The sequence below is a fragment of the Psittacula echo genome (genome assembly GCF_963264785.1).
Source record: "Psittacula echo genome assembly, chromosome: 16".
In the NCBI taxonomy this organism is placed as follows: domain Eukaryota; kingdom Metazoa; phylum Chordata; class Aves; order Psittaciformes; family Psittacidae; genus Psittacula; species Psittacula echo.
The window spans coordinates 312,261-338,221 of NC_137752.1; the positions used below are offsets into that span (position 1 = coordinate 312,261).

Below are 25,961 nucleotides of genomic sequence, written 5' to 3' on the forward strand. Positions count from 1 at the left end.
GTCCCTGATCAGGGTAAGTGCTACTGAGCAACAACTAACCCATTGGTGTGTTATCAGCATCATTCTCAGACTAACATAGCACTGCACCAGATACTAGGAAGAACATTAACTCTACCTCAGCTGAAAGCTGAATACACCAGAAGCAGCAAAGTTATTCAAGCTATTTAACGTTACACTGACACTTCCCTTGCTATGGCTTGCTGCCAGGAAAGCAGTAATTGGAAGTTTGTTCATTGAGCCAGTGAAACTGGCTACTCTTACAACTTTGCTCTTTTTGGTTATGCATTTAGCCTGCTTACATGATTTGCCAGTTACACACAAACTGGTTCTCTACTGTCTTCTGCAGGCATTGTCTGCACCACTTTAATGAACACTGCAGCTGTTAGTGTAGGGGGAAAAAAGTCACAGAAGCAAGCAGGCTCCCTCTTCTGCTGTTAACCTCACTTGTCGTTCCTCACGTCCCCTGGTAACAGCAAAGACAGACAAGGCCAGAACACTCTTATTCTGGCAGTACAGTGTGTGAGATGCAACTGCTAAATCTCTGAAGCCCATTCCTTGTTACCTTCCTGTATCCATTTAGAAAATTTAAAGCATAGCATTAGTCTTCACTCTGGTAATTACAGTTGCTTTGGATTTTGTAGAGTTGGACCCCACATGTTTAAAACAGCAGCCACTTACAAGACCTATGTTAGACACTGTTTTTATTAATGAGTATAAAAATAAGTAAAGCAACAAGATAATCTTAGACAACTCTCATTCCTCTCCAGGAGATAATGACCCTTGTGGATGCAACGCTTTTGAGACTGCAGAAGTGAAAGAAAATTTTGCATAAGAACAAGACTTGTACTTCTTCAGCAGAGACGAAAGCTCCCTAGAGCTTTTTAAAGACTTTTCTCACCAGAAGGCTTAATATAAGGCTATTAATAATACATAAACAGTTATAGATCTTGTTGATTTAGGTACCACAGCTATGAGACTAGCAGCAATAATTAAGAATTCAGCCTACTTTGTAGACTGTGAGGTATTTTAAATAAAGACTTTAGTCTTGGGACTTTCAGCAAAGCAATGACAGTTTCTTCTTTCATCTGCTGTAATTTAAAATACTTCAACTTATTCAGAAATTTAACTCATGAAGTACTTTGCAAATGCAGGTATTGGTTACAGCTATTGTTGAAACACAGCGGTAGGCATCAGAAGGGGGTGCCAGCAGTAGTCTTGGGTGGCAGCATTAACATACCAGGTTAGGAAGTACTGTCTCTTGATGTTTTTGAAGTTGCTGCTGTCAGTTCCCAGTTATTTCTAAATTTGCCCTGGAAAGTGACACGAAACCAGCAAATGCTGTAGATAAAAACACAGGGGTAGAATCATTCAAGTTTTACATTTTTTGTTGTTAGACTTGTTCTTAACAGCAGCTTCCCATTTCTTTTTCTCTAGGGTATACAGTCTCATTGCTGCTTGTGCATCCTGAACCTAAAAAGGGACAGAACAAACAGGAGGCTTAATAAAACATAGCTGATATGGGTTAAGAACATTATTATTAATAAGCAGCTAACTCTTTCATAATTTTAATGACAAAACTCCTGTTTCAGTCTATTCTTCTCTTATGCCCTCCTGCCCACTGAAAGAAAAGATGTAATGGCTGCGCTATTTTATCCAAGCTGCCACAGTACGACTGTGCAGAATTCTGCTTTTAAGGGAAGCAAGTCAATACTTGGGAATTGCTTTTTTCCCCTGGGGATCTTAAAATAACAAGAATTTATAACATTTACACAAAATACGGTTGACTTGTGCAAAGGCCGTTTATGAAGATACTAATCCAAGTGGCATGAGACATGTAATGGTAAACAAGCTACATGACAGTCCTGCTGCATGCTGGTGTCTAAGCAGAGCTTGTTAACTTTGACTGAGAGGCTAGAATGAACCCACAGTATTCTGTACTGAACCCAGATCCTAGAGCTAATGTGTAGTACCTTCTTGATCTACCCAAAAATGTATGTTAAGAGGAGTTACGTACCGAGCAGTGCTCTGATGTCTGCACTTGAACATTTAGCAGTTTCTCACAGAGCAGCTTCAGTGATGGCCTTCCATTCTGGAGACAGAAAAGACAGAATCATGTCCTGCACTACTTAAAATGCATATAGAGATGTGTGTGTGTATGTATATAAAAATACTCATTTGCGTAAGCCTCAAAATATGGCACATCTCAGTTTCTACTGGTGATCTGTCAAGAATAATGAATTGAGATTTATGTGTATGCTACTGAGAGGATGTTGTGCACTGCTGTAACCCTCGGATCTATGTTTGGGGCGCTTGGTTGTGAAAAAGGAAACCCGAGCATGTAGTTGTGAAAGTTGAAATATTTCTCCATAACCTGACACTTTACTCCTACAGTTGAAACAGAAACTTGAAGCCTTTTTTTTGTTTTTAATATCCCTATGGAAATGGTACCATTAAGAAGATGGCATAAGCCTTACTTTAAGTAGAACTCTACCATTTTATTTTGCTATCCAGAAAAGCATTATGAAGACCATGCAAGGGCTAAAGAATGGGAAAGTCACTGAGTTTTATGCACAGGTATTACTAGTAATGTTTGTACTGAACCAAAGTTACTTATTGATGTATTGCAAACACTAAGAAAGGATACAACTAGATTAGTATTTCAATTGACAAAAAGCCATCTCTGTTTCAGGTAGGAAAGAAGAAATACGGTCAGGTAGAGGCAAGTGCAGGGGTGAGCTAGCACTGGAAGACAGCAGCTCAGGAGGCAGTTAACTGAGTTGAGGGGAATCTTCCTGTCAGTCTCTTACCTTGATTCCGACTCTCTGTCTGAAACGTTTGTATCTTTGTGTGTCGCGTATCTTCTTCTGAGGATGATCAAGAAATAGGACCTAGAAGAAGTTACATTTACAGTCCAAAGTGTGCTGCTGCATGAAACTTTAATAGAGCTGAACGTACAGCCCCCAGCTGCTTCATTCCATCCGTTATACGAGAGGGTTCAAAACCGTGAATGGACAAGACCCAGATCATCCAGACCCTGGCTGGATTCAAAGAACCACAGTTCTACTTAGTATGAGAAACAGAAATCGATCTGAAGGCACCACCTGTAGAGACGACCTCTGCAGTGCTGGTACAGCATGATGTAAGGTACCTGTCTCTGGTGACCCCAACCAGACTGCTAAGTTTTGCGTACTAAGCAAAGCATGCAGATTTTTCATCATTCTGTTTCTTTCCTGCCTCCTTAGTAGGCAGGGGAGTGCTAGCAGCACCATCAAGCAGTTTGAAAGCTGAAGAACCCTAATGGGCAGGTGACTAAGGCTGTAACTGTTGCAGTATGAAATGGCAAGAAACCAAGATAGCAGTAACAAAGCTGTAGTTTCTAGAAGTTCAGGTGTGTTCATCTGATCCAGAACGTTCTACTAGAAAATTAATCTAAAAATTATTGCAGCCTTTTCCTAAAAATACAAGATGTGCAGCCATGTACCTTTAGATCATTCCGCAAAGCATGGCCAACTAAAATCCTTCCGTTCAAGATGTCAGCGACCTCCTTCTGAACTGTTTTAAAATCTTCACCTAAAAATAGCACAAAAGGAAACACTTTCTATTAGATGCAGGAGACAGATGAGCAAGTTATAAAACTAAAAAGCTGTTTCTTTTCTGTGAAAGCAATTGCATCCTTGGGACTGCAGTTACACAAATTGGCACAGCACACTAAGTCCTCTCCTTGTTAGAACAGCACAGAGAATTCCATAAAGAGCATAGCACTGGAAGTAAATAAACTTCCTATTATTCCCATATCATTATCCACACGTACATTTCTGCCACGGCATTAGTGACCACTCCGTAAAAAGTACTTTTCCCCACATTTTTTCTTGGCATTCAGGCTATATTTTGTATTCCATTTCTCAACATAAGTCTAAAACTTTTCCAAGCTCAATCACCAATGCTTCTGTGATAGCCTGTTAAATTTTCACAGAATCACAGAATCCCAAGGGTTGGAAGGGACCTCAAAAGATCATCTAGTCCAAGCCCCCTGCAAGAGCAGGGTAACCTAGAGTACATCACACAGGAACTTGTCCAGCCGGGCCTTGAATATCTCCAACGTAGGAGACTCCACAACCCCCCTGGGCTTTTCTGGGGAAAATAATATCCTACCTGTATTTATATTCTCTGGGCGGATGCCACTGACAGCAGTTCTGTAATCGGTCACCTCTTCTGTAGGCTTGACATACTTGTCATAAACACACTTTCCAAACTGGTTGACGATGGACACGCGAGCCACGATACTGTCCTCTCCCTTGGGTCCCGCTCCCACCATCTCGCAGTCCATGGCCACAGCTCGCGTCAGCCTAGAAGACAAACGGCAGCTCAGTGATGCCTGTGTCACGGGGCCCACAGAGTGGCGTTCCTGAGGCTCCTGTGTGGACAGGAACATGAAACTCAGCAGTCTGTCAGCTTATGCTGTGCACCCGATAATCAAGCTTATGAGAAGATGCTCTCAATGGCTCTGCTGCTATCCTTCCCTCTGTAATGCCACTCACCCTTCAAATGCATCTTCCTTAACCAGCACTTGCTTCACAGACTGACTGGATTGACCTGTTTCAAGTCCCAAATTTCTTCGTGCAATTTTTGCTGCTTCACATCCTATTGCTGCTTCGATATCTTTTGGATCGACGTCGTCAAACCAGATTTCAGCCCTGGTAAGTACAGATTTAATTGCATTTGGCGGTTTTAAAGCACTCTTGCATCTTTATAGCGTAGAAAAAGCATTTATTTTAAAATCAAGAAATCGGCTCTGTGACAATTAGTTAAGTACTGTCACCTATGCACGTTTCTTGCTATACTTGCAGGGTAAGGAGAAATAAGAGGCATGCTGCCACAAAGCTTAGTCTTTGTGTGCAGCTGGTTTGAGTGTACTCCTCTGCTCCTTATGTACACCTCCAAAATAAATGTTCACGTAAATGTACGATGCCTGAAGTACTCACTCTTTGAGTTGCTGCTCCACATGTTCTTCAGCTTTCCTCCTCTTATATTTTATATCATCTTTCTCCTTTAAAACATCACCATTTTTCGTTTTATCTTTGCAGTCTTTTCGATTGCTTCTGGTTCCATTCATATCCTTAACCATTGCAACCCCCTTGGGTTTTGCCTTAGCCAAAGGAGGCCTGTATTTACCAGAACCACTGTCCATTTTGTTTGTGGATTTGACCTTTACCACATTCCTGTTCCCATTGGTAACCGGGACTTCTTGGCTATTTCCTGCTTTGAGTGGCTGTGTCTTTTTGGTGTATGTCTGACGTGTAGTGAGGGACTTGTTGGAGCTATTTGCCTTTTGCCTCAGTAGCTAAAACAACAAAACAAAACAAAATAAACCCCCAAACAAAAGTATTATCTCCCCCCGTTTCCGACCCCACCATCGTTCCTGGGGGCTCACAGAATTCCAGGCTGGAAGGAACCTCAAGGATCATCTGGTCCAACCTTAGATGGCTCCTGGCATTCCACTTTATTTATTGGCCTCAAGCTCATGCTTTTCTTCACCACCAGGCACGTGGCGGAACTGCGCTCAGGCCCCGGCAGCGTGGCCCAGCCCGCCCCGGGCCTTTCCCCATCCCCGCTGCCCCTCACCTCCTGCAGCGCCTTCCAGTTGGAAGAGAACTCCCGGGGGCCGCGGGGGGGACCCGCCGCCGCCACGTCGGTGCCTTTCGGCGCGTTCGCTTCCCCGCGGCCCCGCCAGGTCTTCCTCCTCCCGCTCCTCCTGCACTTCCTGCGGGCCGCCTCGGGCTCCGCGGGGCTCCGGTTCGCCATGTGGGGCAGGCGGTGCGGCCCCACGGCGCCAGAGCTACCGCACCCCGCCACTACGGCACCGGGGCCGCGCAGTGTCGCACCGGCCCCGCCGGGAACGCGGACCCGCGCTTCGGTTCCGGGCTGCGAGGCCTGCCCTGCGCGTGAGACCGGTGCCTGCAGCCGGTGCGGGCCGGCGCCGCGGAGCTAGCGCGGAGCGGTCGGGCACAGGCCCGGCAGCGCAGGGCCCGTCGCCCGCGGGCGCCCCTTGCGCTCGGTCGCGGCCCCGGACGGAGCTCGGCCCTGGCTCTGGCCGCCGTGAGGTTGCGAACGTTGCGCAAACCGCCCTGAGCTGCCCCCCCACCCCTCGAGGGGACCGTGTTTGCTTGAACCCTGCGCTCTGCCCTCCCACTCCACGTGATGCCTCGGGCACGAGATCAACTCCTCCGCCCCGGGCCGGCGCAGTCCGCGGCTCCTCCAGCATGAGCGGCGGCTTGGCGCTGCGGGTGCTCTTGGTGCTCTCCTGGGGGCTCTGTTGGCCCGTGCCGGTCCGAGAGGTGAGTCCGACCTCCAGAAAACGCCGTTTCCAGGAACGCTTTTGTATTTCTAGGAAAAAACAAAGAGACAACGCGACGTGTTCTGAGCCAGAAGCCATCAGACTCGGTAATGGAGCAGACAGAGCTGCTTCCTCTGCGTGGCTGTTCTGCAGCCCATGCTTAGTGTGAAATAAAGCCACAAGAGCTTGGCATCAGTGCTTGTTGAGTTGCTCACTGTGTGCTTTCCAGGTTGGGTTCAGTTAACGGCAGTCTTGTATCCAGTTGTTTTTTTTAAAAAACGGTAAATTGTTGTTCTTACAGAAATTCCTCGGTGCTTTGGATGCAGAAGATGTTTTCTCGTATTTTGGAGCCAGCTCGGTGTCCAGTGGTATGCGGGGCTACTTCCTTCTTGATTTTAGAACACATCTGTTGGTTCATTTCTAATCCTCTATGTTTGATAATGCTAAGAACACTTATTAAGGAACTGTGATCCCACAAGCATTTGGCGCTTCTGAGCCTTGTTACTCAGGCAATTCCTGTTTCAGTGTGAAGGCGGTTGAAGAGCTGGGTCAGTATTTAAAGTCTACTGGAGGAAATACAGTAAAACTTTGTGCATGTTTCTGCTGCAGTCCTCATTCTCTCTGTTGGTATTTTTCTATGAGATGAACAGATCCAGGTCTTCTGAATGGGAAGACTAAAAATAGCTTTAAATGCACTTGTTTGTTTTAAAAAACCCAACCAACTAGCACAGGGAGAAACTAGTATTCTGGCTTTGGATTTATGATAGTTCAGAATAAAGATACATTTTGAACTCTCAAATCCTTAAAGGAAAGGGGATTGTCTACTTGTGAGTTCACCCAATGCTCATCTCACAGTGTCTCTGTCTGAACTATGATAATTCTCACTCACTGATACTTAACATGTGAGGACGTAAAAGCATCTCAGCCTTTGTTAAATGAGCTGCTCTCCTTATTGAGAGAGCAAGAGCACTGATAAATCAGGAGCCAGTTCCAGAGCTCTTGTCTGTTCCCAATCAGATTAACTTTACTTTTGAATACATGAAAGAGTAGAAGTTCTTTGGCTATTGACACGATGAGCACGAAAGGCCACGGTTGTCATTTCGGGAGTATTTTTTTCTGAAGGAGATAGATCATTACATTTGTTTTGTATTGTTGTTTCTCATAACCTTTCCCTTTGTTCCGGTCTTGTTTCATTTCTTTCAGTACCTGAGTTTGTTGTTGCTGAGCCAACTTGCCCTTGTAAAGAAGAGCAGATTGGGCTGAAGTCCTGCTGCATTCAGCATTGCTCCATTGAGGCCTGGGGAGAGCTCTATGTCTTTGAATTTCTGGAGGACCATGCCCTCCTTTCCTCTTCCTTTGTGAGCAATCAGGTGGTGAACTCTTCCTTTAGCTTACTGAAGCGATTCCCAGGCAACTGCTTTGCAGGTGGAAATCTACTGCAACCCCCTGGGATGAAGTGTAGAGTCACTTACTGTGAAGGGCAGCTGGTAAGTATGCACTGAACTTACTCTTGCAAGCTTTTACAGCCTTTGTAGCTTTGCAGCTTGATGTACCAAACGTCTGAACCATCCATTTAATAAATCTAAGCATTACGAAGGAGAAACAGGAAGGATATGGCACATGATTCTCCACTGATAGTAAATGGCTTTGGAATAACTCAGATGGAATTTCATCTCCTTTAGCAAGGAGTTGTCATTGCAGATGAAGAAAAGATTCATATCAGACCTGTCAGAAGCAAAGATGTGGCCCTGCTGAAGGACCTTGGGTTCTCCAAACCTCACATTGTCTTCAGAAGTGCTGCAAGAGAGGCAAATACAGCAAGAGGTAATGCACAAGGAAAGGAAGCCTTGCTTGTTCTGCTTGGAAAAGCTGTCTCGTAGTAGTGGGGTTGCTTGCAATGAGTTCTGAGGAAAAATTGGTGTCTACAAACAGTATACTTGAATATGTTTCTTACCTCACAGAGGTGTAACTGGTGTGTTTTCATTTAGGTATTTGTTATTCTGATAGTAGAAGGTTGCTAGCAGGTGAAAGAAATCAACAGAAGTGGGAAACCTGAGCAAGCAACTGGAGGAGTGGTCTCCCGGCTCGGTTATTTTAGTTTTTCAGGAAAAGGGAATGGATCTGCAGCACCTTTTATGTTGTCTTGCATTTTAAACTCCCTGTGTCCCTTTGTGTTCTTCAGAACGGTGGTTTCCCTCTCGCCTGCAGAAGAGGGCTGAGGGAACTGTCAAACATCTGGAGCTGATGGTCATAGCAGGTCCAGATGTTTACTTGTACCACAAAGAGGACACGGAGCGGTATATTCTTGCCAACCTGAACATTGTGAGTAGATTTCTGTTTGGATTGCTGTCCCAGTGTGAGAGCTCACAGGGTCACGGACTGTGTCACAAGCAGGCAGACCTCTTTGAGTGCGCTTTCAAAGGTATTGGTGATTATGTGCTCCTAGTACAGAGCACTCCTCAGGTGCAGGGAGTTCCTCTCTGCTCCCCTTGGCACTGCATGGCAAACTTTCCCTTGTACAAGGAGCTGCATGAGTAAAAGTGGATGTTAGAAGCATCGGGGTTGTAGCCTTGAAACCCACATAGAAAACGTAGTTCTTGATTTCATTACTAATATTGTTTTAAGTCAGATAAAACAGCAAGTTTTATCACCAGAGCCTTGATACAGTCCCTGGTGCTTTCACTGAAATTGAACCAGATCCACTGAATTAATCTTGTATTTCACATTTCAGCGTTTTATTTCTATTACAGAATTTCTCTAAATGTCTTTATCATTTATGCATTTTCTTCGTGTGTATTGCAAAAAAGTCGTTAGCATTCACTCTCCTACCCTATGAAACTCTTGTCCATGGAGATTCTTCTCTCTGCTTCAGAGTATCTGACAAATCTAACAACAGTTCCCATCTGTTAACAGATTTATTTACATTTATAGTGCATATTTGAATGCTGTACTTCCTGGTGATTTTATAGTTGCCCCTTATAGTTACCAAGTATGTTACCTTTGTAATGAATGCAGCCTGTCAGTGGGAACAGGTAGTGGGAGTCACCGAGTTGCCCCCTTTATTGAATCCTTTCTGTCTCTTATCAGGGGGCAGAGCTGCTGAGAGATGCCTCACTGGGTGCTCATTTCAGGGTTCATCTTATGCAAATGCTTGTTTTGAGAGAGCCAGAGGTAAGTGGAGAAGACTGTGCTCAAGTGGTTGCTAAAAGCTGCACATAATGAAATGTACAAACATGTGCCTTCACTCTAGGCAGAGGTAAACATCACAACAAATATCACCTCCTCGCTGATCAGCGTTTGTGAGTGGAGCAAGAAGGTCAACCCCCAGAATGACTCTGACCCCCAGCATGCTGACCTCGTCCTCTACGTCACCAGGTAACAAAGCTCTCCTGCCCTGGGAGGGCACTGGAAACAGGGCTGGTGGCATCCAGCCCTTAGCAAGTGACAGTGATTTGCACTGGCTCTTCCAGCAGCTGGGCATCACAGAACCTTTGGAAATGTCCTGTTTGGGATTGATTCTCCCACCCTTAGTGTAATGCAGTTAGTCAGAGATGCTGCTTCTTCAGTTTCTGAAGGAACTGGAATATTCCCCAAGCGCTGACCAGCCAGACTTGAGCAGCAGAGCCAAACCCACTGCAGCTTTTTGAGTGCAGAAAAGTCGAACAGTGACTGGAAGTTTATTTTTTTAATGTAGAATCACCACAAACGTGAACAGTGTGCACTTGTGAGACCATCTGGCACACTGCTACCAGTTTGCCACAGGGAGCTCCATGCATCGAAAGAAATGTTAGCTGGCTGCCAAAGTTAGATCAGGAAAGTCCAAATAAATTCGGCTGAGTGTCTAGACCTGACTTCAGTAGCTGCAGCGGTTCTTTGCTCTTTCCTTTGTATCTGTCTTCCTTACTTTAGGTTTGACTTGGAGTTACCTGATGGGAACAAGATGCTGCGTGGAGTGACTCAGTTAGGTGGAGTCTGCTCCTTCTCCTGGAGTTGTGTTATTACCCAGGACACTGGCTTTGACCTTGGAGTCACTATAGCCCATGAGATTGGGCACAGGTCAGTAGGAAAGCCCCAGAGCAGTGCAGTGTGTTTTATTCAAGTAAAAACATTCCCCAATTTAAGGGATTCTGAAGAAGGAAGAAGATCTCTTGGTGTTACAGGAGACTTCCCATAGAGTATTCAAAACTTCTGGAAAGAATTCCTTGCATTTCTTGCATTCCTGCATGCTCTGTGACAATTGAAAGCTGCAGAGGAGAAAAAACCTTTGTGATGACAGTAGAAGGAAAGGCTGCAGAGGGAGCTCAGCCCTTGCTTAGAGAAGAGAGGCTCTCAGGGAACTCAGCCCTTGGGCTTCTCAGAGCACTGTACTGCTTCTGTTACAGTCTTGGAATCCCCCACGATGGTGAGGGGAATCGGTGCAGCAGCAGCGGTTACATCATGGGTTCAGCAGGAAACCACAACAGCATCGACCTCACCTGGTCTCAGTGCAGTCGAGAAGAGTTCCTGGCCCTTGTCAGGTAAGGGAATGGTGGAGTTCTGTGTGCTTATGTGGGAGCGGTTCCTGGTGCTGGGATCTTGGGAGAGAGCAGGGAGAGTCAAGGGACAAAATAAAACTCTTGGAAAATGAAGAATGTTGAAAAGCTGGGGGTTTGTTTGTTTCTTAGCACTTGTGTCTGTGAGGTTCAACCCGGTTTCTGCTTCAAGTAGATGGAAATTACTTTGGTTAGTCACTAACGTGCCTGGGCTGTGTTGGACTTAGACACTAGCTCAGCCTGGAAGTTTCATTTCAAATGTCAGAGGATCTAGGTTGAAAGAAGCATTGTGGGCTGCTGGCTGGCTGCGTGAAGGGTAGGAATGGGTTTCTGTTATAACTTCAGCAGCAGGGAACTGTGAGCATCTCCAGGCAGCTGCTGCAACTAAATCCATCACAGCCCACAGGAAGCATGTGTTGTCTGGCAAAGCAACAGCCAACTCCCAGAATGAAGCTCAGCACAAGTTTGCAAACATGTCATTGTCCTTACTGCCCACAGCTGGGAAAGTGACATTTTTTATATTTCTATCAGCACAGGCCAAACAAACTGCTTAAATGACCTGCCGGACACGGACGGCAGCATCCCTGGATGGAAGCCTGGCTTGTACTATGGAGCAGATGAGCAATGTAAAATAGCCTTTGGGACTGTTGCCACAGCATGCACCTTTGCTGACAGCAATGTTGTAGGTAGAAAGTTTGTCTGTGTTGCTAGGGGCAGCAGGAAAGTGATCTGGAGCCAAGATTTGGGAAAAGGGAGCTGGGGACAGTTTTGTTATAAAGGATGGAAGGTGCTTTCCTGCCACAGATTTCTTGGCAAAGGACAAACCTTCAAAGGCTTTTTAAATGCTTCCCTTCTCTCCATCACCTCCTTTGTCCACATAAGTCTCCTTTAAAGTTTGCACGGTACCCAGAGCCTTCTGTCCAAAAAGGCGCCTGGTGGTGCTGGTGATCGGTGCACCTACCCAGGGCCCTGTCTTAGGGAGCTCGTGTGTGTTGGATTTCCCCAGCTTCCTTCCTTTGCTCAAGTCTCCATGTCTGGGAGATGCAGCATGGCTATAGCTGCCATCTGGACATGTCTTATTAATGAGGAAGCACTAAGGTGGGTGAAAGTTTGATTGGTTTAACATTACAGCTGGCAGTGATGGTCTTGTCATGCCTGCAACTTTTGCCTAACAGCAGGAGAAATGAGGGAACTTGCTTGCATTGCTGGGTAGCTGTGGGGAAAGCAAACATCCAGGACATGCAGCATTTAAATGAAGCAGCTTTTGGAACTGTTGTGTTGATGTCTTCCTGAACTTGCTGATTTTCTTGTCACATCAGGACATATGTGAAGTTCTGTCATGCCATATCCAACCAGCAGACAAATCCAGCTGTACTCGGCTTCTTGTGCCTCTCTTGGATGGTACGGAGTGCGGAATCAATAAGGTAAGGAGGCTGATGATCAGAAGCGGCTGTGGATGCTATGGAGCTCACTAGACATTGTTGGTGGCTGGAAGGTGCATGGCACTCACTGCCCTTTGGGCAGGGAGCTAAGGCCAGACATGCCAGTCGTAAACTGGTACTGGCTGATGGTGGTGTTTCCATCTGGTAGCTCTGGAGTTGTTTTACAGTTCTATAGCCTGGTAACTGAATTGTCCTCCAAGGCTTTGCTTTCTACTTGAAATGACCTATCAGCTCTTTGTTTTAGCCCCAACCTCATGTTAGACCATAATTAGGAATGGGATTCTTCTAGTGTCTTGTGAGAAGGTGCCTCTTTCATTTTGGGATTCTCTTTTAGTCTGGCTTGCCAGAAGATGTGCCACCCTTGGGATCCCAGCCCTTCTGGGTTTGCTATGGTGCTGCTGCCAGTTTTGTGTATTCTTGGTCTTAGTGGTGCTCCAAGGGACAGTGCAGCTCGCTGGAAGAACTGAACCCTACGGCTGTAGTCCATGGGCAGTGGTCTGGCTGGAGTCCCTTCTCTTCCTGCTCCCGTAGCTGTGGAGGTGGAGTTGTGATAAGGCAACGGTTCTGTAACAACCCGAGGTCAGAGATGGGGAGTTTGCAGTGCCTTTTGGCTAATTCAGGACCCTGGGATCTGAGACTTGTTTTCGCTTGGGACAAACCTGCCTCTGTTGAGGAGTTCTATTATTTCCAGGCCTGCTTTTGGAGGGCAGGAATGCCGTGGTGCCAGCATCCAAGTGGAGATGTGCAATACTCAGGTAATGGAGCTCATCACATCTTCCGAGTGTTTTTCTTAATTCTGTTTAACTGTTTGAGAGCTGCATGGTTTGGGACTACTTCTCACCGCTGGCTGCTCTGGGAAGAGGACTAAAGGTCTGTCATACAGCCATACAGTCTGACAACAGAAGAGGTATTTGTTCCACTGTGTCTGAAGATAGTATTATTTAATAGTGTTGTTCATGTGTAATGAAACATTTTCTCTGTACCCTCATAGCAGGACAGACACTCAGAAAATAGTGACACACGTGACAGTTTTCTTCAGAGGGACATTCTTACATTGTTCCTGTCTTTCTTACCTTTGCTATTTATGAAAAATAAATAGATGCCAGCTTCCAAAGACAGTTCTCTGCATATCCCACGCCCTCCCTTTAAAGCAGTTTTCTTTATTTGCAGTTGTTCTGGTGTTTTACTTACACTTCTTTCCACCTTTAGCGAGTGGGTAAAATGCTGCTTGGGATTCTGTGCTCAGTAACTTTCTCCTGTGACTGGTACCATTCTCTCTGGGATGTAGGCCTGTTTGATGACCCAGCAAGGCTTTATGGCTGAACAGTGTGCGGCAACAAATTTAAAGCCACTGTATCTCGCTGTAGAAGCACCATCCTTTTATACCTGGACTTCTGCTGTTGGCTTTGCCAAAGGTAAGGAAAGACATAAATATGGCTCCTTTGTGAAGAGGAGTGCTCGTGAACCTGTGTGTACTTTGAAGTCAGAAGGCCATTTCACCGATTTAGTTTTCACATGAAAACTGGGTACTCTTCCTGTCAGATGGTTTTGTCTTCTTCCCGTTGCTTGATGGTCAGCCATGTGCCTTTCTGAAAGAGAAACTCCTTCTTCTGTCTGCCTCCTCCAGGGGACATGTTATGCAAACACATGTGCAGGGCTGTTGAAAACGAATTCATGGTAAGCCGTGGAGACAGTTTCATAGATGGAACCAGATGTGAGCAGAATGACTCCAAGGACCACTGGGCTTTCAATCTGTGTGTAATGGGAAGCTGCAGAGTAAGTGCCTGGGGAATCCAGGTGAACCTCTGGCATGTAATCTGCACCAAAGGAGACAGTTTACTAGGAGAATGGGAAAAAACTGTCCCCCAGACAACAAAGAGTTTTGTTCTAAGCTTACTGGATGGAGTCCAGCAAATCATAGAAGAGTTAGGGTTGGAAATCTACTGCTCTGTCTATGCATCCAATGCCAATGACCTCCAGATAAGACATTCTTCTAATTATGCAGTAACTACATAAGGCTGTTCATCCCTAAGCCAAGAGCCAATTGGTTTATGCACTGGTTGGGGAGACAGAATTAGCTGTTCAGTCTGTGTGGTATAAATATCCTTATAAAATGTTGACTCTGTTGGAGGGAAGTTTCATGATTTGAACATACTGTGTCAGAGCCAAAGTGAGGAGTAAAACCTGGGAATCACAAGTTGACAAAGTGATTGTTGCAGTATCACTAATCAAAACTGAAGTAAAGCTTCTTTCTGGATTTGCTGTGAGGAAAGGCATTCTTTTATGATAAACTTGAATATGACTCCCCTGTGCTGGCTGCAGTTTAGTAACTGCTCAGTGCTGACCCAATTACATTTTTTTTGGCATTTGTTTACATTCCCAGAGTACACTTTGAAACTCCTAGGTTTTTCTCATGATCCTTGTGCTCCCAATGTTTTGCAATGCATTTCCACCTAGTGAACAGCAGAGGGTGTAGGCATTACCTGGTCTGATTTCTGCTGTTCTATTTGTGATGGTGCTAAATGCATATGTTATGGCAGCATCCAAAGCCTGTGCCTCTAGCATAAATTCAGCAGCTGCATATATTTTGCTGCTAAGCCTGCTGAGATCTTTCTGTAGGTTTGTGTAAATCAGGCTTGTTCATTGGAATGGGGATAGAATATCTTTTCTGAGCTCCATGGGATTGAAGGCCAGGCTGAAGGATGTGAGCTAGATTTGGATTTGGGTTTCGGGGAGCTAAAGAAGAGAGAGGGAGTGCAGAGTCTTTGTTCTGGGTCACAGGAGAAATCTTTCTGAGCTGCTTCTTATGGGAAAGAAAATGACACACAATTATGAGACTCGATATGCTGTCAGCTAAGACTTTCCAGTCCCTGGCTTTGTGTACTGCTGTCCAGTGATAGATCTAGGTACAAATGCATCTTTCTCTATGTTGTCATCTTAAATTTGAATTACAAATAAAAAAGGCAGTTTCAGGAGTTCAGGCAACGTTGCTTTAATTCACTTGTTTTCTCCTCAGAATAGGCAAGTCTTGACAGACTGTCCTCTTTGCTCAGGCATTCGGGTGTGATGGCCAGATGGACTCTGGAAAGACAATGGACTCTTGCAAGGTCTGTGGGGGTGATAATACCACTTGCACCGAAGTGAGTGGATCTTACACAGAAGGAAAAGCTAAAGGTGTGTAGTCCTCAGGCTCAGCATTATGGTGCTGTTTATATGCTGCATATTTGCATGCATATTCAGTGTGCATAATCTTCTTTGTGACTTCTTGTTCCTGCTTCTGCTTGATGTTATTTTGTGGAGTATATGACGGTGGAGTTTGGGTAGTCAACAGAGAAGGCAGCTAAGATCTGTAGCAGGGAGCTGTTGTGTAGGCAGAGTGACTTTTTCTGGACATGGATCAGAACTGTATCCATTTGGGAAGTCCAGCAAATTACTGGAAGCTGGGGGCTGTGTCAGATGCTTCCTGAGGTGTTAAACTTTCATTTGGGAACTGATCTGGCTCTTGCAATGTGACATATAGATATCAGCAGAGAACATAAAAAGAACAAAATAAAGATGAGAACAGGACACAGAATTTGCTGGATTTGCCATCTTTGTGTTCAAGCCCAGCTGGCAGCACTGTGAGGTCACTGTGAATTTAGCTGCATAACCCCTGTCCGCAATTCAGCTTTGTTGCTGCCTGTAAGGCTTGTTCTCCAATGGATAATGTGCCAGTAAGGTGAAAAGGGGTTGATCTGTAATCCCCAGCCTTGTTAACAGAGGTACAGTAATGGAAGGTGACTGTATCTTCTTTCTCTCCATCCTTCCAGAGTATGTTACATTTCTGTCTCTGCCGTATAATACCACCTTGGTCCATGTTACCAATCGGAGACCACTCTTCACACATTTGGGTGAGTTGAATGAAAAAGAAAAGAGGATCTTCAGGCAGGACTAAAACAAGCTTGAAAACCAAGAAAATTGAATTTGGGAGGAAAGTTCTTGATGATGGAGTTTGTTTGTGGGATGTTCTCCAGTGGGAAATGGTCGAAGCCCTGCTCTTTGGAATGCCCCACTTGCATCCAGCTGGTCTCTAACAAATGGGCAGTCTGTAGCTGCCAGCACGTGAGGATCCTGGTGATCATATCATATCTCTTAACTTCACTGCTGCTTTTGCTATTCTAGCTGTGAAGGTTAAAGGAGAGTATGTGGTTGCTGGAAAAGGCAAAATCTCACTGAATGTCACCTATCCATCAGTTCTGGAGGATAACCAGATCAAATACAAAGTTTTTCTCACTAAGGACAACCTGCCAAGTCTGGAGGAAATCCATGTGGATGGGCCAACGCAGGAAGATATTGAAATACAGGTAAGTTAAAATTGCAGTGTTGGAAAGGGGGCAGTTGGAACTGGGTGGGGTTTCGTAGCTCTGCTGCAGTGTAGAATCCAGATTTAGTAGGTTCCAGGTGTCTTATGGCCAGAGGAGATGCTGTTCACTAGGAGTGATGGTGTTGCTCTTGGGAAAAGTTGAGGGTTGTCTGCCTACTGGCTTTCTGCAGGTCTCAGGGATGGAGGTGTGAGGAAAAGCACACTGAGTTAAACGTCTTGCTTTGTCTAGTCTATGCCCTGTGCAGAGAAATCACAGGGTGAGGCTCTGACTGCATCTGACAAGAATTGAGAGTCATAGCATGGAGGCTCAGGGTTGGATGGAAAAAAGGGGGACTAGCTTCTGTTATCTCCATCTGAAGAAATGAGTCTGAGTTGATTTGTGCATTGACCACGACTTTTTTCTTCACCAGGTCTATCGAAGGTATGGAAAGGAATATGGCAATGCCACCAACCCAGACATCACCTTCAGCTACTTTGTCCCCAGAGAGAATCTGGTGTATATATGGATTCCTCAGCAGGGTCCATGTTCAGTAACCTGTGGGGAAGGTGAGGCAGCAGTACTCTATTTTGTACGGAGATGTAGGCAGGCTGCTTGTTGGGTGCCTACCAGCAAGCCAAGACCTTTACTCCATGGGCTTTGCTGGGCTCTGAAAGAAATGTGTGGCATCAGCAATAGATACTTGGTTAGAACTTATTAAACAACTGAACTGAATTTAAAAGCAAATTGTTGAAAGTGGGCTGTGGTTGCCAGAGTTAAACTGAACCAAAGAAGAGTGGAGCAGCTTTTAAATTGAATTAGCAAATCAGCAAATGAGCTGAATCATCAAAATGATAGTGCAAATGTTTGATCAGGATGAAGAGTTTTAAATAGGTGTTGACCAAACTTTTTGTTTAGAGACTAAATAATTTTCTCAGATTTTTCAAAGCTGTTGAAGACTGTAGTTTGAAGTTGGCTGAACATCAAAAGCTTGAGACCAGAGTGGCATCTAGTGTCTACCTAAAGCCTCAGAGCTAATTATGAAACTTCCTTCTTAGAATTCTGTTCCTGTGCCATGGCTAATCCGTTCTGTCCCCCTGAAGAAATCGTAATGCAGATTGTAACAGATCACTCTGGTAGACGGTCTGACATCTTGTTTATCAGCTAATACGTGTGACACTGGCAAGCCTCTCAGGACTTTTATGATGAGTATTAAGAAAATGTAGTAATGAATACTTCTGGAAGTCAACCTATAGGACTAGTTATATCTGGAGAGCTTTTCTGCAGCACATTTCCCAGTTGAACTGATTGCTGAAACCTTGAAGTAAAGAACTCAAAATGCTTTAGGGCCCCCAAGCTAATGCAGTCACAAACAAAAAAATGAGAAAGCTGGGACTTAAAATAACACAAAGTTGAGAATTCAAGCTGAAATTGCATCCTAGGAGCTGAAAGTGACATTACTTGAAAATGAGGGTAGTGAAAAGATACTGCTGATTGATTTTTGGCATTGCATCTTAGGGTCATGCTTTCTGAGATTCAGGAATGCCTGTCTCTGAGCAGTTAGCTCATTCACTGTAAAGCAGACTCTTTCCAGCTCTGCTTGTAATTTGAATTTGGATTTTCACTTGCTTTACCTGTTGGCTTCAATTTTGTTAGAAATCTTGTCTATACTTGTAGCTTATGAATATTGTTTCTTGCATGCCACAGGCACTGCAAGTTGGCAGCTTTTCTTGCAGTACTTCTAGTCTAGGTTTGGCTATTGATTATTGAAGACATTGGCACAGCTCTGATGATATTACATGATTAGTTCTACAGAATGTCATTTACAGATGGCTGACTGCTAGAGCTTATTGTCAGCAAGCTGCCCCTCATCAGTCAGACTTCAAGATCATTGGGAGTTATTCGGACGAAATTAGGATTGATATTCTTGTACTTGCAAATGGCCAGTTTAGAGCAACATTTACATTTTGGCAGTGGATTATCCATCAAACTTCTCATCTTTTGCGTGTTCATTTTGGAAAGTCTTGCGAAAAAGTTCTATCAGAAAGCAGGGGTTTGTGTGTTTATGGAAAACGTATTCCCAAATACACCATTTTCGTACAGATGATGTGAGTAAAGTGAAATTACTGCATCTCCCTAGCATAAGGAGGTAAACTGTTCAATTTGTTTATAACTTCCTTTCCTTTTCCTTTTGTGTCCGAGGGATGCAACCTGTGGATCATGTGTGCTTTGACCAGACAAAGAATGAAATAACAGAGGAGCAGTGGTGTCTGGAGCTCCTTCGGCCCCTTCCAGAGCACAAGCCCTGTGCCATGGAGCCATGCCTGTACAGGTTGGTGTACTGGAAGTTTAGCTTAATTCCTCCTTAGCTTGTCCTTTCAGTGCCCACTAACACAGTCCCTGCAGTCTCATTTGCATTCTGCAAGGTGTTTAAAAAAAAAAAAAGAAAAGAGAAGTATGAAGTAATTTCTTCCCAGTTATAATGGTGTAGCAGATCCCAAACCATTTTCTGTCTTTCCTGGTCCCATGAGGTAATGGAGATGTCAGCTGAATCAATGGGAGATTTTCCTTCCAATATTTTACAGTAGTCTGCTAATGAAAATGCTGTGATGTCTGCTCAGATCCTTTCCAAGTTCCTGCCAACAAAGATTTGATCTTATCCTGCAGGTGACTTTTGTGTTCTTTAGACTAGAAAGAGGACCGAGAGCCATACCTGCCCAGACACTAATCTCGTACATTTTAGTTTTTAACAAAAAGCGATTACACTGTGAACTCCAGCTCTTCAACTTTTAGGTGCTTTTAGTCCTAGAGAGCTGTTAGTGCAAGGACTTAAATTTCCAGCAGTTGTCTTCTCAGTCACATCTGGACAAGGCTGTTGAAATACAGAAGCTCAATACTCTGTATGGGCCTCTTCTGTAATCAGCGGCGAGAGTAATAAACCTTCATGATCAGAAGAGAAATCAGGTGATACAATTACTTCCCATTTAGGTGGAAGACGTCTCAGATAGATGGATGCTCTGCTGCCTGTGGAACTGGAGTTGCCCAGCAGAATCTGACCTGTGTCCAGTTCCGTGGTGGATTGGAAACTGTTGTGGATGACAGCTTGTGCCCAGCAGAAGAAAAACCCCTCTCCATTGTGCCGTGTATGGTTAATGTCTGCGCTTTAGGCTGGGACAAAGTGAGTTTACTGGCTTGGCTTATTTCAGGAGTCTCACTGGTAGCTTTGCACTTGTGATCCACAGGAGACTGCCATTTAAGAGCCACCACCTTACTACTGGAGTCTGGGAGGGTGGTTTACACGAAGGTTGCTCTGCCTAGTTAAAGGTTCATTCTGTCACTCTAGACAAACCTGTCCCTCTTAATTTATGCTGCTGGATTCATCAGTTCATACTGGTGGTTTGTTTAAGTCAGCTGTTCCTTCTTCATTTTTCCTGTCAGAGTCCAGCAAAACCAGAAACAGAAATAACCCCTGGTCAACTAGGAAATACCTCATTGGCAAACAGGTTCTGACATGGTAGGGAGGATTGCTAGCAGGGAAGAGGTCTTCTCACCATAGGATCACTGGTCCAAATCCATACTGGGGAGCCACTGCCAGGTTTGCATTTACAGATGGGGAAGATATTGCTTTAGGCATCTCCAGTCTCAGGTGTCTCTCTTCAAGTAGTGTGCGTTAGGAGGGGTCATGGCTGCTGGATGTCCTCACCTATTGCTGATCCTTATATGTTCTGCAGAAACTGAGAAAGTGCTTAAATGTTCCTCTTTCTTCAGTGATAGGAAATACATTGTAGGCTTGATCTGGAGGTATCTTCCAGCATCATTAGATCAGGACTGGTGTGGAAAGCAGGTGCCAGTGTCAGTCTGGGTCCTTTTGCTTTGTTTTGAGGAGGAAGATGCACACGTACTGCAGACTTTGGAGTCACTTGGGCATATCCAACTGGAAAATCAGACTGTGTATGTCTGGAGCCCTCGAGCTGGAGAGTGTTCTGTCTCCTGTGGTAGAGGTGAGATCTTTCAGTGCTGCAGGGAAATGTTAGTTACCTGTAGTCCTGAGCTCAGTGCCTAGGAACCTCAGGGACCTGGTCTTTTCTCCTCTACAGTTTTAAGAGCATGTGTAGCTTACAGTTTGTTTTTTTTTTCAGTCTGGAAGAGGCAAGGGGGCCTGGCTCAAACAGGGAATAGTTTGAGGGGGCTGGCTGGCTGGTGCTGTGCCTCAAAGTTGGGGGGGATGAGTGCAGTAAGTGTGCCTAGAGCTTGGGCAGAGTGTGCTTGTTTTGTACACGCAGATGCAACCCTTGCATGCACGCCATGCAGTAAGGTCACTTCCCGTTCTAGGTAAGACTCGGCTACAGTATGTGTGTGTAGTTTTTGACACCAAAGAAGAAACCAAAGAAGAAAACTGTCATCCAGTGCCAAAGCCAGAAAGCAGGATGGAAGTCTGTGATCTCAGTCCCTGCCCACCCAGGTAAAACAGTTACCAGGGGATAACAGACCAGTGAGAGGACATTCTTTCCTCTCTCTATCTCCAGATACACAGTAAAGGAAGGGTTAAACTACTCTGAGGATGTTATCTTCCTCTCCCCCTGCTTTGAAAGCACAGCCAGCCGCAGAAACATAACACTGAACCAAACTCAGCAACTGATAGTCTTTCGTGGGCTGGTACATTCTCAGGCAGAACCAAGTGAAGTCTTTGGAGTTTGAGTCTGGGTTAAAACTGAAAACCTCTTGATCCCTTGTTACCCTAGGGAAGTAGGAACTAATTCATAACTGCAAAAGGTGGTGGTGTGACACATTTGCCAACTGTACAGTTTCCATGTAGCATCAAGGAAAATAGCTAGGATCAGATGTTTGAAGAATCTGGAATAGCTGCTCTGAGAACCAAAGGAAATTGTTTGCACTTTCCTCAGGATGTGTGGTATTGCAGACTGCAGTCAGTGGGGTGACTGCTGATCTCTCAGACATGAGCCAGTGTGTATGTGTGTGTTAACAGAGTTCCAGTTGTACTTCCATAAGCTAGCTGGATTTTAAAACCAGTGAAGATGGGTGGCAGTTGGAGACCTCACTGATGGCTGTGTTATTCCCAGATGGCGTTACAAAATGGGCTTATACTGTGTAAGATCTGATGCACTAAGTCCTCTACCATGCAAGAGAGACTGGGGAGAAGGCAGAAGAGATTTTGGTAGACACCCAGGGTGATGGTTTGCCTTGCCCAGGGGAGCAGGGGCCATGTAGTTTGGAGCTGTGTCCTCCAGAGTCAAAATGGCCACATGAGCCACAGGGGCATAAAACGGAGAGAAGTGGTTGTCTCTGAATATGTATGTTGTGATCTAGGCTATGACTCAGGGTTGATAAATGGGGCAGAGCTTGCTCAGCCCCTCTGCTGTGGAACTGGAAAGCCACTGGCATCTGAGCTTATTTTTATGTGCAATACAGGATGCCACTCCCAGGGTGAAATACCCTGACTGCTGATCTGACTGCTCAGTGGTGTGTGTTTTGGACAGAGATAAGATTGTTTTTGCAGTTAAGCCTGTGTATGTCACCCTGGGGAAGACTGTAATGGACAGAGAATAAGACTCAATGTGTATTTTGAGTCCATGGGCTTCTTGCAAAATGTGAGTGCCCTCCATCTGGGTCCAGCTCCAAACCTGCTCTGGGCTGCCCAGCCATGTTTCAGAGGCTGCCTTCATAGACAGCAAAGTGTCTGGGATGGAGGGATGAAGAAAGCTCCTGAGGAGCAAAAGAGGGGAGGAGGGGGGAGTTGCAGTGCGTTTTCTACAGTGAGAGAGAGTAGAGGATGGGGAATTCATCACTAACTCACCCTCCTCCATGTCTTCTGTCAGATGGAAGGTAACCCCAGCTGGGCCCTGTTCCTCCAGCTGTGGGCTCGGCTTAGCTGTTCAGCTGGTCACCTGTGTGCAGATTCACCAGAACAAGGAGGTTTTGCTGGAGGAGCGTTTGTGTCCCATGGCAGAGAAGCCTCTTGCCAGCGTCCCCTGTGTCATCCGAATGTGCTCGTATGAATGGAGCTTCAGTGAGTGGTCAAAGGTATGGGCTCCTGTTCAGTTCGCTTCCCTAAAGCGTGCAGGGGATAAATACCACTTCTGCCTTGTATATTTACTTCCCAAACAAATGCTAAACTATTTCTAGGGATGTTTTCCATCCTTTCCACTGCCCCATGTTTAGCAGTTGTAGGGTCTGCTTCCCAGCTTTCTCAGATCAGGTTTTGGCTGCAGTTTGAAAACGGTCCTTGGTGTTTTCTTCTGGAACACAGGTATTTTCTGACTTTTTAGGAAGTGGTTCTGCAATTCAAAGATCTAGTTTGGAAAATCCCTTGGGAGGTGGACCGTCTTATAGCTGATGAAACTAGAGCACTGAAAGAGCAAGAGACAAAACAGCATCAGTGATCAGCTTCCTCCTCCACTTCCCCCCCGTTGTGCCTGAGCCAATAAATGAATTCATGTATAAATACCAACTGAAACATATTTATAAAGGCCTGTGGGCTTCTTCCTTTGCAGTGTTCAACTTCATGTGGGAATGGCGTTCAGACACGGCAGGATTTCTGCCTCAACCTGCTAACCCGTAAGCACGTGAAGCCCATCTTCTGCAGGCACTTCCCCAAGGCCATTGTGGTACGTGGCTGTTCCACAGGGCCGTGTCCTGAACCAGTGGTGGAGACTGGGTCCCATGGAGCACACCTACAGGCAGTGACACCAGCCACACATCTGACCACAGCTGTGGCTGCCAAGGAGGCAAGATACGAGGACATGGACTTTCTTCCATCTGCTGTGCCACAGGAACAAACTAAGATTCGTGGAGGTGAGGAGGTAGAGATAGGTGCTTGCTGTGTGCAGCTGGGTTGTGGCGACCCTACTGCTGTACAGGGACAGGAGAGCGGGAGGGAATTCTACTTAGAAGGAACAACATGCTGTTCCTTCCAGCACGGCATAAGCTGTCTGTGTTATCTGGGCTAGGAGCAATGACTTCCTCCCATGGGCTTTCCAAAACTCTTCTGACATAGGACTCCTTGGGGCAGCAGCTGACTCTTCCTGTGCTTTAGCCAGAAGGTGTGCACTTGTCTGTTCATTGCTGCTTGAAGGGAATGATGGCTGTTTTTCAGCAGCTATAGTTTCTTCTGGATGTGTTTCTCATCTGTTTCTGCTGTATAGGTGTCTGTGGAAAGCTCTTTCTTAATGCCAGCGGGATCATCAACATGACGGGTGTAGAGAGCAATGACTGCACTGTGGCCATTGGACGTCCTCTCAGGGAGGAGATAACAGTGCACATCTTGGAGAGCTCCCTCAACTGCAGTGCAGGTACTGCCTGGGCGTGCTGGGGCCTAGCCTGGTCCTTTGGGAAACCTGCACCTCTTCTGCTTATGTGCTTTTTGCTGCCTTGGAGCCTGTGTAATCTCTGAAACCATTTTACAAGTTTTTCTGTCCCACGAAGTCATTGGCAAATGGGACTAAGTGAAGATGTTGCCTGTCCTCCCCATATGTACTGGTTTCTTGTCTGTCGTCTTGATAGATATGAGATGAAAGGAGTTTATGGGGTTAAAGAAGCTACTTGCTTTTGGCCTGTTATAAACTCTCTCTGCAATATACCCTCTTGCTGGAATCAGTACAGTTAACTAATTAACTGGACTGTTTTAATGACAAGTGTTGATAAGATAGGGACAAGATGCAGAAAGTCCTTGGTTCCAGACCTATATAAGACAGGTTGTGACCTTTTTCTTAAAGAAAAAGCATTTATAGTCCCTGTGCTCATCCATTTCAGGTGAGGTAGTGCTGTTCTCTGGGCGAATGATGTGGCGGACGGGCTGCAGGAAGCTTACTTTGTCACTGATAAATTCCAGAACGAATACACTGATCGTGAAACAGCGTGTTTTGCTGCCAGGAAATGGGGTCATTCTTCAGTACAACAGCAGAACTGCAACTAAAAAATATTATCAAGGTACCTTACTGAAAGCTTTGCTATTGCTAAGGCACCCACAACAAAGCCCATAGGGTTCCACAGATCATGGTTGCCTATGGAAATATGTGGAACCCTTGCTTCATTTTTAGCAGCTAATAAGCCTCTTCTTAAGGAGTGTTGGAATTAGTATTACTTGTGGACTACCCCTCCATTTTAAAAGCAAGCTCCCTGCAGGTGTTTGCTGGTGCTTGGAGGTTCCCCGATTAAAATCCATAGAGAAGCTTTTCTGCTTATGTTTAATTTAAATTATTTCTTTCTTGGAGATGCTGGTCACTCCTCTAAATTTTATTCTCTGCTCCCTTTCCCTCTGTCAGACTGTGATAAGCAACTCTTTGGTCCCCACGGTGAAATAGTGAATCCTGTGCAATTGCCTGATCAAAGGCAAGAAGTCGTGTGTCGGACCTTCATTAATATGGCTCCCCGGCATCGCATAGCTATCCGCACCCTATACGTTGACCTGGGCAATGAGAGCAACCAGACACATTTTAATTACATCTTGGTGAGTCAGAAAACTAAAGGGGATGATGTGATGGGAACAGATCCATATCCTCAATAGAGATTTCCATCCAGATGCGAAGTTCAATCATAAATCCTAAAGTGTCAGACTTATCTCTTACACAAACATAGACATGAATGAGTGTTACTGATGTCTGCAGTATTTCTTCTAACCTTTATTTAGGGCAGCTTTTCCTCCTGAGTGACCAATTTGCAAGCTCTCCAGTATTTTTTTGGTACTTCACTTGTAGGCTGTTGCTATAGTGGTTTGGTCTTCATTTATGCAGGTTCGTGATGTTAGCACCATGAAGACGATGGTGTTCCATGGGAAACAACAGTTCTTCTGGCAATCAACAGGAAGCCAAGCTGAAATTGAATTTCATGAAAATGTTAAGGATCATCAAACCAATTTCTGGGCTGAATATTATGCTATTGAGCCAAAATAAAAGGGTCCAGGGCCACTGCACTGAGAAAGGCCATGGTCCAGTTACTCACTGCTGCCTGTTCACTGTTTGAGGTCACATGAATCTTTTCATCTTTTTGCAACTGTTTTCCCATTTATTAAGAACAATAATACCTTCTGACTTCTTTGGGATCTCAGTTAATAATTATAAAGCTTATGCAAAGGACATGTAACTACAAAATATTTAGCAACCAGTCCTCATACGGATTTTCTGTCCATATTTGTTGGTATTAATGCAGTTTACATGTCTGCGGTCAGTGACTTGGACACTGATGTCCTGGGGTGCTGCTTCTGTAACATGCTGTGACCTTTTAGGATAGTAATTTAATTTCATGGTGGCTTAGTGTCCCATTACAAACCTTTATACAAGTAGCTGTGATTATAGTT

At 45.1% G+C, this 25,961-nt stretch overlaps 2 protein-coding genes across 5 annotated transcripts; one reads left to right on the forward strand and one right to left on the reverse strand.

Moving 5' to 3' along the window:
• REXO4 (REX4 homolog, 3'-5' exonuclease) lies at positions 1-5,802 on the reverse strand (the record flags this gene model as incomplete). 4 transcript variants are annotated; one of them, XR_013958100.1, is made up of 9 exons in its annotated part: positions 1-803; positions 1,238-1,470; positions 2,015-2,089; positions 2,808-2,888; positions 3,482-3,570; positions 4,153-4,346; positions 4,539-4,694; positions 4,983-5,341; positions 5,623-5,802. XR_013958100.1 is itself a non-coding variant. In XM_080630383.1 (8 exons), 8 exons carry the CDS (start codon positions 5,800-5,802, stop codon positions 1,369-1,371), a joined length of 1,236 nt encoding a protein of 411 aa, XP_080486509.1. In that variant the 3' UTR covers positions 1-1,368. The 4 variants fall into 4 exon arrangements, 1 of the variants encoding a protein (XP_080486509.1); XM_080630383.1 differs by having other exon boundaries at positions 1-1,470; XR_013958101.1 differs by lacking the exon at positions 1-803 and having other exon boundaries at positions 1,396-1,470; positions 2,015-3,038.
• Positions 5,803-5,948: 146 nt separating this feature from the next.
• On the forward strand, positions 5,949-25,605 carry ADAMTS13 (ADAM metallopeptidase with thrombospondin type 1 motif 13). Its single transcript, XM_080630382.1, has 29 exons — positions 5,949-6,335; positions 6,636-6,702; positions 7,538-7,821; positions 8,017-8,158; positions 8,517-8,656; positions 9,422-9,505; positions 9,585-9,709; positions 10,244-10,390; positions 10,717-10,851; positions 11,398-11,548; positions 12,186-12,290; positions 12,736-12,887; positions 13,000-13,063; positions 13,597-13,723; positions 13,936-14,084; positions 15,362-15,482; positions 16,118-16,198; positions 16,470-16,651; positions 17,082-17,217; positions 18,851-18,980; positions 19,637-19,826; positions 20,532-20,649; positions 20,981-21,110; positions 22,486-22,690; positions 23,161-23,461; positions 23,812-23,958; positions 24,419-24,595; positions 24,931-25,115; positions 25,399-25,605. The coding sequence occupies exons 1-29, from the start codon at positions 6,261-6,263 to the stop codon at positions 25,555-25,557; spliced, it is 4,209 nt and encodes a 1,402-aa protein (XP_080486508.1). The 5' UTR covers positions 5,949-6,260; the 3' UTR covers positions 25,558-25,605.
• Positions 25,606-25,961: the final 356 nt, after the last annotated feature.

Bases quoted from the DNA above. Each gene is read 5' to 3' on its own strand.
- ADAMTS13 (XM_080630382.1), top strand. From the start codon at position 6,261: ATGAGCGGCGGCTTGGCGCTGCGGGTGCTCTTGGTGCTCTCCTGGGGG. The intron at 13,064-13,596 runs GTAATGGAGCTC...TCTGGGATGTAG, and splicing joins TGGAGATGTGCAATACTCAG to GCCTGTTTGATGACCCAGCA. The intron at 25,116-25,398 runs GTGAGTCAGAAA...TCATTTATGCAG, and splicing joins CACATTTTAATTACATCTTG to GTTCGTGATGTTAGCACCAT.